General features: G+C 53.2%; 3 protein-coding genes across 3 annotated transcripts; all 3 read left to right on the forward strand.

Moving 5' to 3' along the window:
- Positions 1 to 1,311: 1,311 nt before the first annotated feature.
- Positions 1,312 to 1,782, forward strand: LOC129783467 (urocortin-3-like). Its single transcript, XM_055793426.1, has one exon. The coding sequence runs from the start codon at positions 1,312 to 1,314 to the stop codon at positions 1,780 to 1,782; it is 471 nt and encodes a 156-aa protein (XP_055649401.1).
- A 6,656-nt stretch (positions 1,783 to 8,438) lies between these two features.
- On the forward strand, positions 8,439 to 10,855 carry LOC129783502 (tubulin alpha-3 chain-like). The gene is made up of 3 exons (XM_055793458.1): positions 8,439 to 8,631; positions 8,828 to 8,976; positions 9,829 to 10,855. The coding sequence occupies exons 1-3, from the start codon at positions 8,454 to 8,456 to the stop codon at positions 10,807 to 10,809; spliced, it is 1,308 nt and encodes a 435-aa protein (XP_055649433.1). The 5' UTR covers positions 8,439 to 8,453; the 3' UTR covers positions 10,810 to 10,855.
- Positions 10,856 to 14,524: 3,669 nt separating this feature from the next.
- On the forward strand, positions 14,525 to 14,995 carry LOC129783475 (urocortin-3-like). The gene has a single exon (XM_055793434.1). The coding sequence runs from the start codon at positions 14,525 to 14,527 to the stop codon at positions 14,993 to 14,995; it is 471 nt and encodes a 156-aa protein (XP_055649409.1).
- The last annotated feature ends 262 nt before the right edge of the window (positions 14,996 to 15,257 follow it).

Here is a 15,257-nt window from a genome sequence, read left to right on the forward strand (position 1 = left end):
CTCCACACTCCTGTCCCCATGGGAAATAAATTAGCAGTTCGTGACCCCAAATCAGTGATGAAACCCCAGCCCCAGGCAGGGCCCTGCACCCCCGGGGACTGTCCCCTGGCCAGGGCTTGCCATGCGGTGCCCTTGCCACAAGGTGGGGTCTGAAGATCGGGAATGCCAGCACACCTCCAGGCGCTTGGAGGGGCCATGTGCCCTCAGGGCTGGCCCCAGGGACACTTTTCTGACCTCGACAGGGGCAAAGACCCTCACCATGAGATCCCCTGTGGCCTTTTCGGTGGTCTTTTTGAATGGTCGGGTGGGTATACAGGGCAATGGGTCGCTACTGGGAGAGACAGGACTCAGAGATGGGGAGGTTTTGTGGAGCAGGAGGGTTATCCCAAGGTTTTCAGTCCCCCTCAAGGCCCAGAAATGACTGTCTTTCAAGCAGGGAGTGACGCTGCTATGATGTTATTTTGGAGGTGGCCCCAGGTCCCCAGGCAGGGCTGTCCACAGGGGGACTGCACCCTAGATGGGCCATCAGATGGGGCAGCCCATCCTGAACGCAGGGTGGAGGGGGGTCCTGGGCATGGAGCCATGGGGTAACAGGCAGCCCTGGAGCACCCAGGGTCAGGGCTGGAGAAGGGACATGGGGCCATCACAGTGGACTGGTGGCAGATCACACCTCCAGCACTGGGGCTGACTGTCCCCCACTCTTCATGCCCTTTTCAGAAAGAGTTTTGTGAACAGGTGGAAGGGCAAGTTCTGGTTTCAAAGAGCACAGAAACATCTCTGGTGGCTTCAGACTGACCAGAGAGGAGCTGAAAGGAAAACCCACCTTTACAGCACCTGGTGGTACCCACAGTTACTCCATGGAGGAGTTAGCAAGGTAGAGAGGGCTGCAGGGAGGCTGCAATGAGATTCCTCCAGGCAAGGAGGTACCCACAGTAGAAACCATCTCTCCTGCAGCAGGCACTGGTGCTTCAGCAAATGGATGGCCAAATCCTTTCCTTCATGGAGACTGCAGCTTTGCAAAGCATTTTGGACATTCCACCTCCCACCCAGCACCCCAAAACCAAGGGCTGGGGGATTGCACCTTGGAGGAGGAGGCCCCAGGACAACTGATTCCCACCCACCTGTCCTAACCATTAGAGGGGATGGGGGAGACCTGGGAGGTGAAACCAAGAGTGCAGAATCTGGGAGAGGGACCCAGGTCTATGGGATGTGGGAGGATGGGGAGACAATGGTGCTCTATCCTGGGCCCGGCAGGATGCTCATGCCCATCTCTGCCCTCCCCTCACTCTCTCCATTGGGCAGGCCACCACAATGGCCCACACCAGGCTGCTGCTCCTCCTTGCCCTCCTCTGTGCTGCCGAGACTGGCCAAGCTCTCCACCTCTACAGCGCCGCCTCTATCTTCAGCTGCCTTAATGCGGCCCTTGCTGAAGCCCAGAAGAGCCGCCCAGAAGAAAACACCATCTTGGACAAGCGCAGTTTCGACTTGCCATCGCCAGAGGAGGTGTCAGATGAGGAGGTGGGGGAGGATGCGGTGGATGAAGAGATGGGGAAAAGGACGTTCCCAGGTGAAGGCCATTACAAATATGTCTCCCAGGCACAGGTAAAGGGGAAGACGTACCAAGACCGGGCCAAGAGCGACCGCCGCACCAAGGTCACCCTCTCCCTCGACGTCCCCACCAACATCATGAACGTTCTCTTCAACATCGCCAAAGCCAAGAACCTGCGGGCAAAGGCCGCCGCCAATGCTCACCTCATGGCCCAAATCGGGTGGCGGAAGTGACCCCCCACAGGGCAGGGGGGACTCAGAGCTGGGCTGGCTGCAAGGGGCCACCACCTGGCCCCAGCTTGCTGGCCAGACAGGACTGATGGCCGTGTACGATATCAGTGTTGTATATTTTTGACCCATAGAGCTACCTAACTTTCATACCTCTTCTTCCTCCTTCTCTCCTTCCCGATCTCCTCCATCCCTCCTCCTGGACATTTCCACGCGCGGGGAAGAGGCTTGTGTCTGCAGCAGGGCAAAGGGACGCATTGCCTCAGGAAGGTCTCTAATTAAAGCTACAATCTCTTGAGTTTCCAGTGCTTTGTTATCCCATCGCCTCCACTGGGTGCTCGATCAGGCCTGTCTGGGCCCACTGGGTTTCCAAAACCTCCCTCCAGCTCAACTTCACGGCCCTGTCTCCACCACCATCCAGACCCTACTCCCTCCCAAATTCTCCATACACAAGTTGTCCCTACACACAATCATTACTGCATTGGAAAGGGAAAAGCAAGAATGGGCAGGGGACCTCAAGAGGAATTTCCCAGTTTCCCCTTCTGGGGACTCTCTAGGTTTTAAGGTTGTTTTACAACCACTCCTTTCCCCACCAGCACCTTCAGCAGTTGCAGCTGGGACAGCATCAACCTTCCAATCCACATGGCCCTTCACAAGTGTTCCCAAGTCATCACTTGGCACTGGTCAGGGCCACCCCACGGCCTCAGGTGAGTCTGGACCCCAAGAGCTGCAGGTGCCTCCCTGGCTGCTCCAGATCCACCTCATGGGGTCTGTCCATGTTGCCCAGTCTATCCCTGCCCACCTTTCCCACCACTCTGCCTTTCCTGGTAGACCTCTGTACCGGTTTTTCAGTTGGTAGAGCTTCAGCTCCCTATGCGCAGACTTCAACATTCAACAACACAAACATTCACCCTGTTCTTTTCCACCTTCCGCTGAAGCCCAGCTCACCAAGCTCCCACCCCTTCACCTTAGACTATTTATCCCTTCCTCTAAATCTGCCATTCTCTTCACCTCCCAGCCCCGCTCCAAGATGAAACTTCATCTTCTGACCTCCATCTCTGCATGTAGCAGGCATGGGAGATGGAGAGAATTTGGCCTTTCTTTCCCAGAAGATGTTTATCAAAAGCAACAAAGCAGCTCCCACCAGCTCCATCTAGGGCATGGCCAGAGCACTCCGGGGGGACATTAAGAGGGGATAGATCTCCAGTTGAAGGGTTGGCAGATGGACTCACCAGCTCCATCTGAGGAGATGTAGGTGGAGGCATCTCCTCGCCGCCCCACCAAGCACCCAGAGGAGGCAACACAGCTGAATTCAGCCCCAGCAAGCCCATGCTCAGGTGGTCAAGGATCCTAGACGATCCACAGACCAGGGACTCAGGACCCAACCCCCAAAAGCAAAAACAAAAAAAAAGGAGTACACCAGGCCCTTCAGCATCTTCCTCTCATAGCACACATCTCCAGCAGACGACCCACCAACATGCCCACAGCATCTCTGTGCAATGGCCTCCTCCTGCCTCAGCTCCAAGGGTGTACAGGCGAGGTCTTTCCTTGTTGCAATCCGCTGTAGCCTTGCACTATATTGACCTTTAAGTACACTTTATGTATATAGCTTTATACATTTTTATAGCCCAACACCCTACACATCTATCCCCCACTGGTATGTTGAGCTCTCGTTCAGCAGGACATAGGCATTGTCCCCATTTTACACCCAGGGAAACTGAGGCACACACGCCCACTCACATCTGGTCAGGCAAAGCAGGGTACAGCAAAGTCAGACCTGTCTGGGCACCCAGCTGGACATACTCTCGTTCCTTTGTGGGGTCGTCCAGAGGTGCCCCAGGTTGTCAGAGTTCAGCCTTTTCTGGTGCAGAGATGTCTAGAGTAACCTTGGGCAGCAAGGAGCAACAGGGATTTGCTCAGAGCCGAGGGAGAAATCATTGCTCTGAGCAGAAAGTTGAAAAGACTTTCCCCTGTGCTCCCCGGTGAGCTCCAGTAAAGCACTGGTCCAGGCTGGGAACAGGCTTTTGTCCCCCACCAGCTGCCATGGGGATCTGCACCATCCCTGGTTTTGAGGTCCTTTTCCAGCACCAGGTTAGACAATGGGAATATCTCAGCCCCACTGGTGCCTGGAAATCAAAACATCACATGCCTGGGGCTCACGCTGAGTGAGCTCAGTGAGCTTCTGATCCCCTTTAATGAAGGCAATTAACATTGAAGTGACACCACGGAAGCAGATGAGCCAAGGTGTTTGCTGGCACCAGGCTGTGCTTGCACGTGCAAAGCTGAGACAGGGACAGCAGATACCAGCTGATAGTGAGTGATGGGGAAAGCAGAGATCCTCCATCCCCAGCTGCATCCCCGCCAGGGAGTCTCACACACACCCGGCACTGGCTTGGACGAACCCTCCCAAAATTAATCCTCCTTCTCAACCTCTGCCAAGCGAGACCAGGGGTTGCTTGGAGGGGCTGAAACACATGCAGATGTTGGAGGAGCCAGATTTCCTGAGGAAGCTGGATAGAAATAGGAGCACTGAAATCTCCATCAGCACCCATCTGTGCCTGGGAACATGTAGAGCCAAGGCTGCTGTGCTTGGAAAAGACATCATTGTTGATTGGGGTGATATGTGCAGTTTTGTAAAAGCCAGGTGAGGATTTGGTCTTTCCTGCCGTTTCATGCAGGAAGTCTTGGTATTGCACTCAAAAAGAGAGGTTTGCTCAGGCATGGGTGCACAGTTGCTGCACACTCACAACATACCTGCCTGCCTCCATTGCCAGGTCCCCTCCAGTCTCTTCATAATCCTTACCCCAGGCAGCCAGCTCTTCCCAGACCTCCAGGAATGCCCTCGTCCTCCTTCTCCTCCTCCACATGATAATGCTCAGAGGCTTCTTTCACCCACACCAGAGCAAACCAGAGATGCTGCAGTGATTTAGACAGCCCCCAAGGACAGCAGATCCTGAACCTCATCCTGGGATCAAGGAGGTCCCATGCCCATCTGGCTGAGGAAGGGATTCAGGCAGTGTAACTCAATGGGCATCAAGCATCTGGCCAAAAATGCACTCCCACTGTGCAAGGAGGTATCCACACTCACATCCATGGGGTCTTGGCTAAAAAAAACAAGATGATTTCCAGCAGCAACCACAGGCAGAGTTTGCCCATGCACCTCGGGACAGAGAGCAAGGGAACATGGCAGAGTTATATCAGGAGATGATCCCTAAGCAGGGTGGTGAGATGCACTTCAGGCTGCAGATACACCTAGAGGGAGCCATCCCTGGTGGCATCAAAGCCTGCTTCTGGGATGTCCTGTCCCATTCTTGGAATGTTTTGTCCCGCTCCTGGGATGTCCGGTCCTGCTCTGAGCTGGGCCAGCTGTAACCAACTCTTCCAGGAACAGGGCTAGCCCCGGCCACCCAGGAGCTCTGCATGGAACTCTGTCAACACGATTTGTGATATGAATAGGAGCACATAAAGATGCAAAAGCAACCCAATTATTTGAAGAAGGATAAGAAACTGCCCCCAGTTTCAGCCGCAGACCCACTGGCTGCTGGATGGGTGATTTGCTCTGCTCTATGTCCCTCTCACGTGCTTTTGCTGTGACTCTGGACTGTTGCCTTCCTGACCATTTTCTGTGAGTTGTGCCCTGGGGCAGTCCCATTTTCTGTTCCTCTTCTTAGAAGACCCCAACTTTCCCACTGAACCCAAGAGAGGTGGTAGGGCAGAGGGTAAACCACCCATATCCAGGGCACCAGACCATGAGACTTAGTAGGTCCCATAAAGCCCATCCCCATGTCTTAAGTCTAAATCAGATTTTACAACTTGTGTTTCTGGCCTCTGAGACATCCCATGTCCGTGAGGTTTTGCTTTTTTATATGCTGCACGGAGAATAAAACCATTGTCCATTTGCAAAGTGGTGGTCACATTGGTGCCCCTCAGTCCTGGCACTATGCCATATACTGTCACCTCTCTCCTTGTCTGTCCCAAGTCCCCCCAGACATCCATCAGCCCCACATCACAGAACAGCCTCAGCATCTCTGATGAATTTTTGCCACCTAACAGCTCTTATCCCTATCTTAGAGAAGGGACACTGAGGAACAGAAAAGTCCCATCTCCACCAGTGTTCCAGGACCACACAGGTCCTACATTCCCCTCTGGCAGTGAGGCCCATCTCCATGGGACAGGCTGGGGAGAGCTCCACTCTCTGCACTGTCAACGGCCTGGGGCCAGGAAAGGGGGATGCTGCAAAGTTCAGGCACAGCCAGGGTAGCTGGATTGCGTTCGATGGGCCAACACTGCCCTGGAGCTGGGAGAGCCCGGCTTCCTCATGGGGCACCAGTGCTGGAGAACCAATCCCAGCCCCATGACATCACCCCAGGGCAGGAGCCCCATTCTGCAACTCCTGTCCATCCCCAAGAGATTCAACAGACGTGCTGTTTGCATTTGGAAAAGGGCAATGGAACACAGAAAACACATTTCCAGCCCTGAGGATGGCAATGAAAGTTTTAAAAATTAGCATAATTCTTTAAATATATAAATAAATAATTCCACATGCTCCCCCACCCCCCAAAAATAACCATTCAAAGCTCCTTTTCTGATTTCACAGAAAGTGCTCTTAGACATCGTAGGGAAAGCAATTCTGAATGAATATTTAAAAGCCAAAGAAACTCCAAACTCTATGGGTTTGCAGGTGCAAATCCTTCAAAGAACCTTGATTACCCCACATGGCTATCCCTCCTGGAGCAGAAACACCTGAACCCTTTGCCAGCAGGTGGCTGCACAAGGAGGGGACAGGCGGGACCCCTCTAGCAGAGAGCCCAGCTCTACCTTCTATAAAAAGCCCAAGAGGGAGGCAGATAGGGTGTGCTCTCAGGGAGGTGGTTCTAAGTGTGGTAAGGGGTCCTGGAGGTTTGGAGCAATGGTGAGTAGCTGTGGGTCTGCTCTCTGATAGTCAGGGCTGGTCCTGCCTGGCTCTGCAGGAGGGTGAGGCTGGCGATGGCTTTTTTTTCCCAGTGAGATGTTTTGCCCCTGGCTGTGTGCTTCCGTGGGTGTAAAACTGGTTGTGGGGTATGGGGGAGCGTGTGAGCCCTGGACAAGGGGTTCCTAAAGGCGCAGAGCTTGTGCTTGGGCATGTCCAGTGCTGGGTTGGCTTTGCAAATGTTGGTGTCCCCCTCTTCCTGACCTAGGGAGGGCTACTCTGCTGAAATGCCTTCAGACCTGTTTATCCTTCTGTGTGAAGATATTTTGAAGGCATTGCTGGTGGTATTCAATACATGACTGAGCTAGGTGCCCATCTGGTGCTGCTGTGGGGCTGGGGCAGACCTGGAACAGGGGATGAAGGTCTCTCCTTGTGGAGACTGGTTCAGCATCCCTGTTCTGTCCTTGGCGTTGGGGGTGGCTAAGGCTGTCCTGGGACTGTTTAGGAAGAGAAGTGCAGTGGTGGTGGCTGAGGGCTGCTATATTAAACACCAACACTCAGGGCAGGACCCTCTGCTGTAGTGGAGGATGTTGCTGCCCTGTGTCTGTGCTTGGTAGGGGTCCTGCTGTGCCAGGCTTCTTGCAAGAAGATAACTTGAGAGTTGCTGTGCTGGTGCAGTGTCCTGCCTAGGCCACAGCTAAAAGCAGATGGTGAAGGCAGACTAAGGTTTGGGTAAGCCCATCTGACACTTTCTTATCTTGTAGCTCAGGGCTTCTTGAAATGGACGTGGTTTTTTTCCCTTAGTAAGCCTCAGTAGAAGTCTCTAGTCCAGTCTCTTTGAGCCCAAAAGCCTGGGTTTCACAGCCTCCTGTGTCAAGGAGTTCAACAGCACAACCACACTTTCTGTACAGGGACTCCTCTCTAGCCAAGCCAAGAGCAGTTGCTTTATGGGGCAATTACTAGTCTTGTATGGAGGTAATGAAGAAATGCTCTCTTGCTTGGATTCTCTCCAGCTGTCTCTAATCGGTGATCCTGCATAGCTGTATCTAATCTAAATGGAGATGAGAAACTACTCTGACAGTCAGTTCTTGAAGCTCAACAGCACTGGCTTCTCCCATCAGAGAGAAGCAGAGGGCTGCTGCTGCTGTCTGAGCCGGGAGAAGTCTGCCTGTACCTCCCTGGGAGGAGCATGGTGGGAGTGTTCCCACTGCTGCCTAAGGCTGGCTGGGCTGAATCATTCCCTCCTCTGCAGCTGAGAGCACCAGATACAGTACCTGGGAAGGCTGTCTGTGCCCTGTCTCCTGCCCCAAGGCAGGATCAGCAAAGCAAAGAGAAGAAACCATGAGCAGTTGGACCTGATAGCCACCATGTACTGTAGATTCAGCAGCTGGGCGTGGTGGCCTGCTTCTTGTAACAGGGCTCTTGAGCAATATGAGTGTTGGGATGCGGAGGGACCTGCCACAACACCCTGCTCTCTGCATCTGCCTTGCTGGGAGATTGCAGCATCTCTCTGAAGTGCTAATGCTTATTTGTGGGTTGTTCGGCAGCTCTCGGGTGCCTGCTACAGAGAAAGTGTCCTGGCTGCCACCAAGCTGGGTTAATGTTCCTCTTGTCCATAGGTTGTTAGCCACATGCTCTATAAAGACATTCAGAAGTGCCCGCTTTAGTCTAATTCCTCAGTGTACACTCCTAACTTTCTCTTCTCTTCTCTCCCATTCCTGTGCAGAGGGAGTGTATTTCTATCCATATTGGCCAGGCTGGTGTCCAGATGGGCAATTCCTGTTGGGAATTATATTGCCTGGAGCACGGGATTGAGCCAGATGGATTCTTCCCCAGTGAATTCCCAGGGCAAGCAGACTCTTCCTTTGGGACCTTCTTCAGTGAGACAGGATCAGGGAAGTATGTACCCAGGGCAATATTTGTTGACCTAGAGTCTACTGTCATTGGTAAGTCATGGAAGGTCTCCAAAACTCTTGGCGGTGGGGGCAATAACTTCTCTGTACCTGAAGTGTGGTGTTGGCCACCTAAACTCTTGGAAGCTAGCAGCCTCACCATGTAAAACTGCATCTAAATTAGTGCAAGTAACTTGGTAGACAGCAGATCTTATGCTAGTGACACTCATGAGATCTCAATCCCCTCCAGATGAGATCAGGACTGGGATCTACCGCACGCTCTTCCACCCAGAGCAGCTCATCAGTGGCAAAGAAGATGCTGCCAACAACTATGCTCGGGGCCGCTACACCGTTGGGAAGGAGATCATTGACTCTGTTGTTGACAGAGCTCGTAAAATGGTAAAAACCTTGTGGAGGGTCGTCTGCATAGCGCTCTGGTTGCTTTTGCCCTGGCTGTCAAGAGATGCAATGGGCTGGGTGGCTGGAGTGGAGAGAGGGAGGCAGTGGTGAGACTAAACCAAGCATATCTTGGTTGGCTTGAAAATGCCACTGTGACCTGGAGCAACACAATGGGATGCCTGTGGGTGTAGGCCTTGCTGCTTGGGACTTAAGGGGAAAACCAGGGACTCAAGATGCCCCCAGCTTAAGCAGGAAAAGAAGCAGCTGCGACTTGACTGTCCAGGCAAGAGGGCTTTCCCCTAATGTGTGTAGGGTTTGCTGTGTCAATCCTGATCCAAAATCTTATCCCAAACAATGTCACATCTCAGCTTCTGGATAGTGGCTCCCCTTAGACCTCTCTTCCCTAGTGTGATAGTGTCTGGAGCATAAGGTTTCACCCACACAGACCTCAGAAGTGCTGTGATAACACTTGATTTAAGTGGAAACTTGTAGTGACTTTCAGACTTCTCCTAATCTTCTTGACTGTTAGTATTGTGAGTCTCTCTGACCTAATATGTCACTCCCTCAGGCCAGGCCTCCTTTCCTCCAAAAGTAGAAGATAATGTAAAAGCAGCTTAATTTGCTGTGTCTAACAGATCCCACCTTCTAGAAGTGAGAGGGTTGTGTGTAAGCAGTAAAAAAAAAAAAAAAAACAAAAAAAAAACAAAACCAACAAAACCCAAAAAAAACCAAAACCCACAAACGCCCAAAGACTTGATCTTGATGGTTAAACACAGAACTTTAGCTTAAATCCAAGGACACCACAATAACTCCATTAACTCGGTCCTTCTGGTTCTTTCCCTGGTGCTCCAGACTGAGCAGTGCAGTGGCCTCCAAGGATTCCTGGTCTCCCATAGCTTTGGGGGAGGCACAGGCTCTGGGTTCACCTCCCTTCTCATGGAACGGCTCTCTGTGGAGTACAGCAAGAAGTCCAAGCTGGAGTTCTCTGTGTACCCAGCCCCACAGGTCTCCACAGCAGTGGTGGAGCCCTACAACTCTATCCTCACCACCCACACTACCCTGGAGCACTCGGACTGCTCCTTCATGGTGGACAACGAAGCCATCTATGACATCTGCAACCGCAACCTGGACATTGAGCGTCCCACCTACACCAACCTCAACAGGCTGATTGGGCAGATAGTCTCGTCAGTCACTGCCTCCTTGAGATTCAATGGTGCTCTGAATGTTGACCTGACTGAGTTTCAGACCAACCTGGTGCCCTACCCACGGATACACTTCCCGCTCACAACCTATGCACCCATCATCTCTGCGGAGAAAGCCTACCATGAGCAGCTGTCTGTGCCGGAGATCACCAATGCTTGCTTTGAGTTCTCCAACCAGATGGTGAAGTGTGACCCACGCCGTGGCAAGTACATGGCATGCTGCCTGCTGTACCGAGGTGACGTGGTGCCCAAGGATGTGAATGCAGCCATTGCAGCCATTAAAACACGCCGGTCGATCCAGTTTGTGGACTGGTGCCCCACAGGCTTCAAGGTGGGTATCAACTACCAGCCTCCCACGGTGGTGCCTGGGGGAGACCTGGCCAAGGTGCAGCGGGCTGTGTGCATGCTGAGCAACACCACGGCCATTGCGGAGGCATGGGCCCGTCTGGACCACAAGTTTGACCTGATGTATGCCAAGCGAGCCTTTGTGCACTGGTATGTGGGGGAGGGCATGGAGGAGGGGGAGTTTTCAGAGGCCAGAGAGGACCTGGCTGCCCTGGAGAAGGATTATGAGGAGGTTGGCAGGGACTCTGCAGATGGAGAAGATGAGGCTGATGAGGATGAGTATTAATGAACTGCAGTCTGTTCTTAATGAAGTCAGTCCTCTGTCATAAGGCTAAATTGGTTCTGAGTGCCTGGAGGTGCTAAAGGGTTGTCCTGAACAGCAATGCTACTGTTTGACGTATTATACCTTTTCTGCTTGCATAGTTTATGCTCTCATAGTGCACTTCTGTAGCATGGGTGTCTTGAGCTTTATCACACTGCTGTTTATTGATGAGTGAAGCTGAATAGGTGCCTGACTTAGTGCTGGGGACGCATCCTGCCTAGGCAGAGGATCTGGATTTCTAATCCAGGGGAATGTTGCAAGCTGCCTGCTTTGGCTAAAATGGCAAACTCTTGCTCTAGCTTTTACTGTAAAAGCACCTTTTAATTAGAAATGCACCTGTATACTTCTATGCAACTGTCTTTTTTTTTTTTTTATTTGAATAAAGATTTTCTTTCTCTGAGTTCTTTGGACTTAATGAAGATTTATTCTGTGGGGTGGTCCCTTCTGTGTGGATGTTGTCCTGGGGAGAACAGCAAATGCTGATAAGAGTGTGCTCTGGGCAGGTCATCTGTAAGGATCATCAACAATAATTATTGCTGTGAGGCAAGTGTCTTATATCCTGCAGGGACTTGTCTGTCTGGAGCTGGATGCTGTTCTTCTTGCCACCAAGAGCAGCTCGGAGGAAGCATGTCTGGGAGAACAGGGAACCCCCAGTTTGACCAGTGCCATTACAGGGAGTGGCACCTGGGCAAAAAGTACTTTTCTGGTGGGGCTTTACCTCACCATCTTTGGTAAAGCCTGTTTGTTGCCCGAGCAAGTACTGGCTGGTGGAGCAGTGCTGTAGCTGTAGACTGGGGTCTTGCTCAGGGGTTGGTGCAAGCATGAGCTCAGTCCTGTGCACCTGGGGTTGGAGTTTGCCCTGAGGAGGTGTGCCAGGCCAATGTGATGGAGTGGCTCAGGAGGAAAAGCCATGAAAAGCCTCTGATAAGATATAGAGAAGGAGTGTTCATAAGCCTGTGGGGTAGGAGAATGGCTGGCTCCATGCTGCATGGAGTTATACACCACATTTGTTTGTTGTATACCCACTCCTCATTTTAATGCTGGGTTCTGTCTCAAAGTGAAGTCAGTCTCCCTCTGCCCCAGACCTCCTCCATACCCTGTAGCTACAGCTGCCCTCTGTCCTAATGGGGATGTGATTCTGGAGATGTTCCCAAAGTGATGCACTGGCAGGTACAGCCAGGGATGGTTAGAAGGATGGAGATGTGTTGCTGCCTCCTATAATTGGGAGGTGGAAAGAGCCCAGAGCTCATTGTTAGCTGCAGTTAGCCTAAAAAACCAGGGTGCTGGGAGCATGAATAGACAGTAGATGGGTCCTCCCATCTACTGTTGGGCTGAAGCCTCCTCTGTGCTCAACTCGCTGCTATGAAATTACCTCAGTGAAAATGTTAGGTATGGCCCACTGCTCTTGGGGAGGGTCATGATCCTGAGGGCTCTGCAAGGCCTTTTGAAGATATTCTGCCTCTCCACCCAGCAGCTCAGGACCAGGGTCCCAGGGAGAGCAGGGGTTGTAGACAAGGGTGAGAAATTTAGCAGCCTCTAAATTCATGCCACCCACCCTGCTAGCAGGGGCTGCCAGGATTTTCTTTTTTTTTTTTTTTTTTTTGTGAGGGGGACTGTTCCTTCTGAGGCTGAAACGCAGCTGCAAAGGGGGAGGTTTTGGGGTAGGAGAAAGATCTTCATCCTGTTAAGCTTTTGCAAGCAAAAAACTAAGTCCCAGTGTTTACATGTCTGAACTGGGGCTGAAGGAAGGAGAGGTTTGGGCCCTGAATTGCTCTTGCATGGGGGCTGTGTGCCTGGGGAAAGGTTTCCTCCCCCGTGCTGCCTGGGTCGTGCCATGGCTGCTGCATGTCCTCTGTCTCTCTTCTGGACACAGGGCAGAGTTAAGGGGGTGGCTGTTGCCTGGGGGTGTGTGTGTGTGTGTGTGTGTCTCTGTGGGGTTTTGTGCAGGGGCATGCGAGGCAAAGGAGTGGAAATTAAACAGGTCCTTCAAATCCTGCCTGTACGACCTGCCCCATTCTCCCCCTCTGAGGGACTGCAAAGGGCAGGGTTAAGGGGATAAACCTGTCCCAGTCTCCCCCTCCACAGGACGGTGATGGACAGTTAAAGTGACAGCAGTTTCAGGGACCGCGGCTCAGGGGGAAGAAGAGCAGGTCCAGGGTGACAACTCCTAGGGCAAGTGATTTGACTTGATTTTGATGGGTCTGAGGACATCTCCCCCACCCAGCAGCCCCTTATGCAGTGGTGCACAGCCTCCATACCCAGAAGATGCACATACTCCATCCCCAAAGACACAGACATCCATGGAGACCCAAGGGAGCCATCCTGCTCTGAAAGAACTTCCCACGGGCTTCCCCAGCCTCCCTGACACCTCCACACTCCTGTCCCCATGGGAAATAAATTAGCAGTTCGTGACCCCAAATCAGTGATGAAACCCCAGCCCCAGGCAGGGCCCTGCACCCCCGGGGACTGTCCCCTGGCCAGGGCTTGCCATGCGGTGCCCTTGCCACAAGGTGGGGTCTGAAGATCGGGAATGCCAGCACACCTCCAGGCGCTTGGAGGGGCCATGTGCCCTCAGGGCTGGCCCCAGGGACACTTTTCTGACCTCGACAGGGGCAAAGACCCTCACCATGAGATCCCCTGTGGCCTTTTCGGTGGTCTTTTTGAATGGTCGGGTGGGTATACAGGGCAATGGGTCGCTACTGGGAGAGACAGGACTCAGAGATGGGGAGGTTTTGTGGAGCAGGAGGGTTATCCCAAGGTTTTCAGTCCCCCTCAAGGCCCAGAAATGACTGTCTTTCAAGCAGGGAGTGACGCTGCTATGATGTTATTTTGGAGGTGGCCCCAGGTCCCCAGGCAGGGCTGTCCACAGGGGGACTGCACCCTAGATGGGCCATCAGATGGGGCAGCCCATCCTGAACGCAGGGTGGAGGGGGGTCCTGGGCATGGAGCCATGGGGTAACAGGCAGCCCTGGAGCACCCAGGGTCAGGGCTGGAGAAGGGACATGGGGCCATCACAGTGGACTGGTGGCAGATCACACCTCCAGCACTGGGGCTGACTGTCCCCCACTCTTCATGCCCTTTTCAGAAAGAGTTTTGTGAACAGGTGGAAGGGCAAGTTCTGGTTTCAAAGAGCACAGAAACATCTCTGGTGGCTTCAGACTGACCAGAGAGGAGCTGAAAGGAAAACCCACCTTTACAGCACCTGGTGGTACCCACAGTTACTCCATGGAGGAGTTAGCAAGGTAGAGAGGGCTGCAGGGAGGCTGCAATGAGATTCCTCCAGGCAAGGAGGTACCCACAGTAGAAACCATCTCTCCTGCAGCAGGCACTGGTGCTTCAGCAAATGGATGGCCAAATCCTTTCCTTCATGGAGACTGCAGCTTTGCAAAGCATTTTGGACATTCCACCTCCCACCCAGCACCCCAAAACCAAGGGCTGGGGGATTGCACCTTGGAGGAGGAGGCCCCAGGACAACTGACTCCCACCCACCTGTCCTAACCATTAGAGGGGATGGGGGAGACCTGGGAGGTGAAACCAAGAGTGCAGAATCTGGGAGAGGGACCCAGGTCTATGGGATGTGGGAGGATGGGGAGACAATGGTGCTCTATCCTGGGCCCGGCAGGATGCTCATGCCCATCTCTGCCCTCCCCTCACTCTCTCCATTGGGCAGGCCACCACAATGGCCCACACCAGGCTGCTGCTCCTCCTTGCCCTCCTCTGTGCTGCCGAGACTGGCCAAGCTCTCCACCTCTACAGCGCCGCCTCTATCTTCAGCTGCCTTAATGCGGCCCTTGCTGAAGCCCAGAAGAGCCGCCCAGAAGAAAACACCATCTTGGACAAGCGCAGTTTCGACTTGCCATCGCCAGAGGAGGTGTCAGATGAGGAGGTGGGGGAGGATGCGGTGGATGAAGAGATGGGGAAAAGGACGTTCCCAGGTGAAGGCCATTACAAATATGTCTCCCAGGCACAGGTAAAGGGGAAGACGTACCAAAACCGGGCCAAGAGCGACCGCCGCACCAAGGTCACCCTCTCCCTCGACGTCCCCACCAACATCATGAACGTTCTCTTCAACATCGCCAAAGCCAAGAACCTGCGGGCAAAGGCCGCCGCCAATGCTCACCTCATGGCCCAAATCGGGTGGCGGAAGTGACCCCCCACAGGGCAGGGGGGACTCAGAGCTGGGCTGGCTGCAAGGGGCCACCACCTGGCCCCAGCTTGCTGGCCAGACAGGACTGATGGCCGTGTACGATATCAGTGTTGTATATTTTTGACCCATAGAGCTACCTAACTTTCATACCTCTTCTTCCTCCTTCTCTCCTTCCCGATCTCCTCCATCCCTCCTCCTGGACATTTCCACGCGCGGGGAAGAGGCTTGTGTCTGCAGCAGGGCAAAGGGACGCATTGCCTCAGGA

Source organism: Falco peregrinus, unplaced genomic scaffold (assembly GCF_023634155.1).
Source record: "Falco peregrinus isolate bFalPer1 unplaced genomic scaffold, bFalPer1.pri scaffold_42, whole genome shotgun sequence".
NCBI lineage: Eukaryota > Metazoa > Chordata > Aves > Falconiformes > Falconidae > Falco > Falco peregrinus.

What these genes read in the sequence shown, in the direction of transcription:
- LOC129783467 (XM_055793426.1), top strand. Translation starts at nt 1,312, where the DNA reads ATGGCCCACACCAGGCTGCTGCTCCTCCTTGCCCTCCTCTGTGCTGCC.
- LOC129783502 (XM_055793458.1), top strand. Translation starts at nt 8,454, where the DNA reads ATGGGCAATTCCTGTTGGGAATTATATTGCCTGGAGCACGGGATTGAG. An exon ending in CCTAGAGTCTACTGTCATTG is followed by an intron (nt 8,632 to 8,827) that starts GTAAGTCATGGA and finishes AATCCCCTCCAG; the next exon opens with ATGAGATCAGGACTGGGATC. An exon ending in TTGACAGAGCTCGTAAAATG is followed by an intron (nt 8,977 to 9,828) that starts GTAAAAACCTTG and finishes CTGGTGCTCCAG; the next exon opens with ACTGAGCAGTGCAGTGGCCT.
- LOC129783475 (XM_055793434.1), top strand. Translation starts at nt 14,525, where the DNA reads ATGGCCCACACCAGGCTGCTGCTCCTCCTTGCCCTCCTCTGTGCTGCC.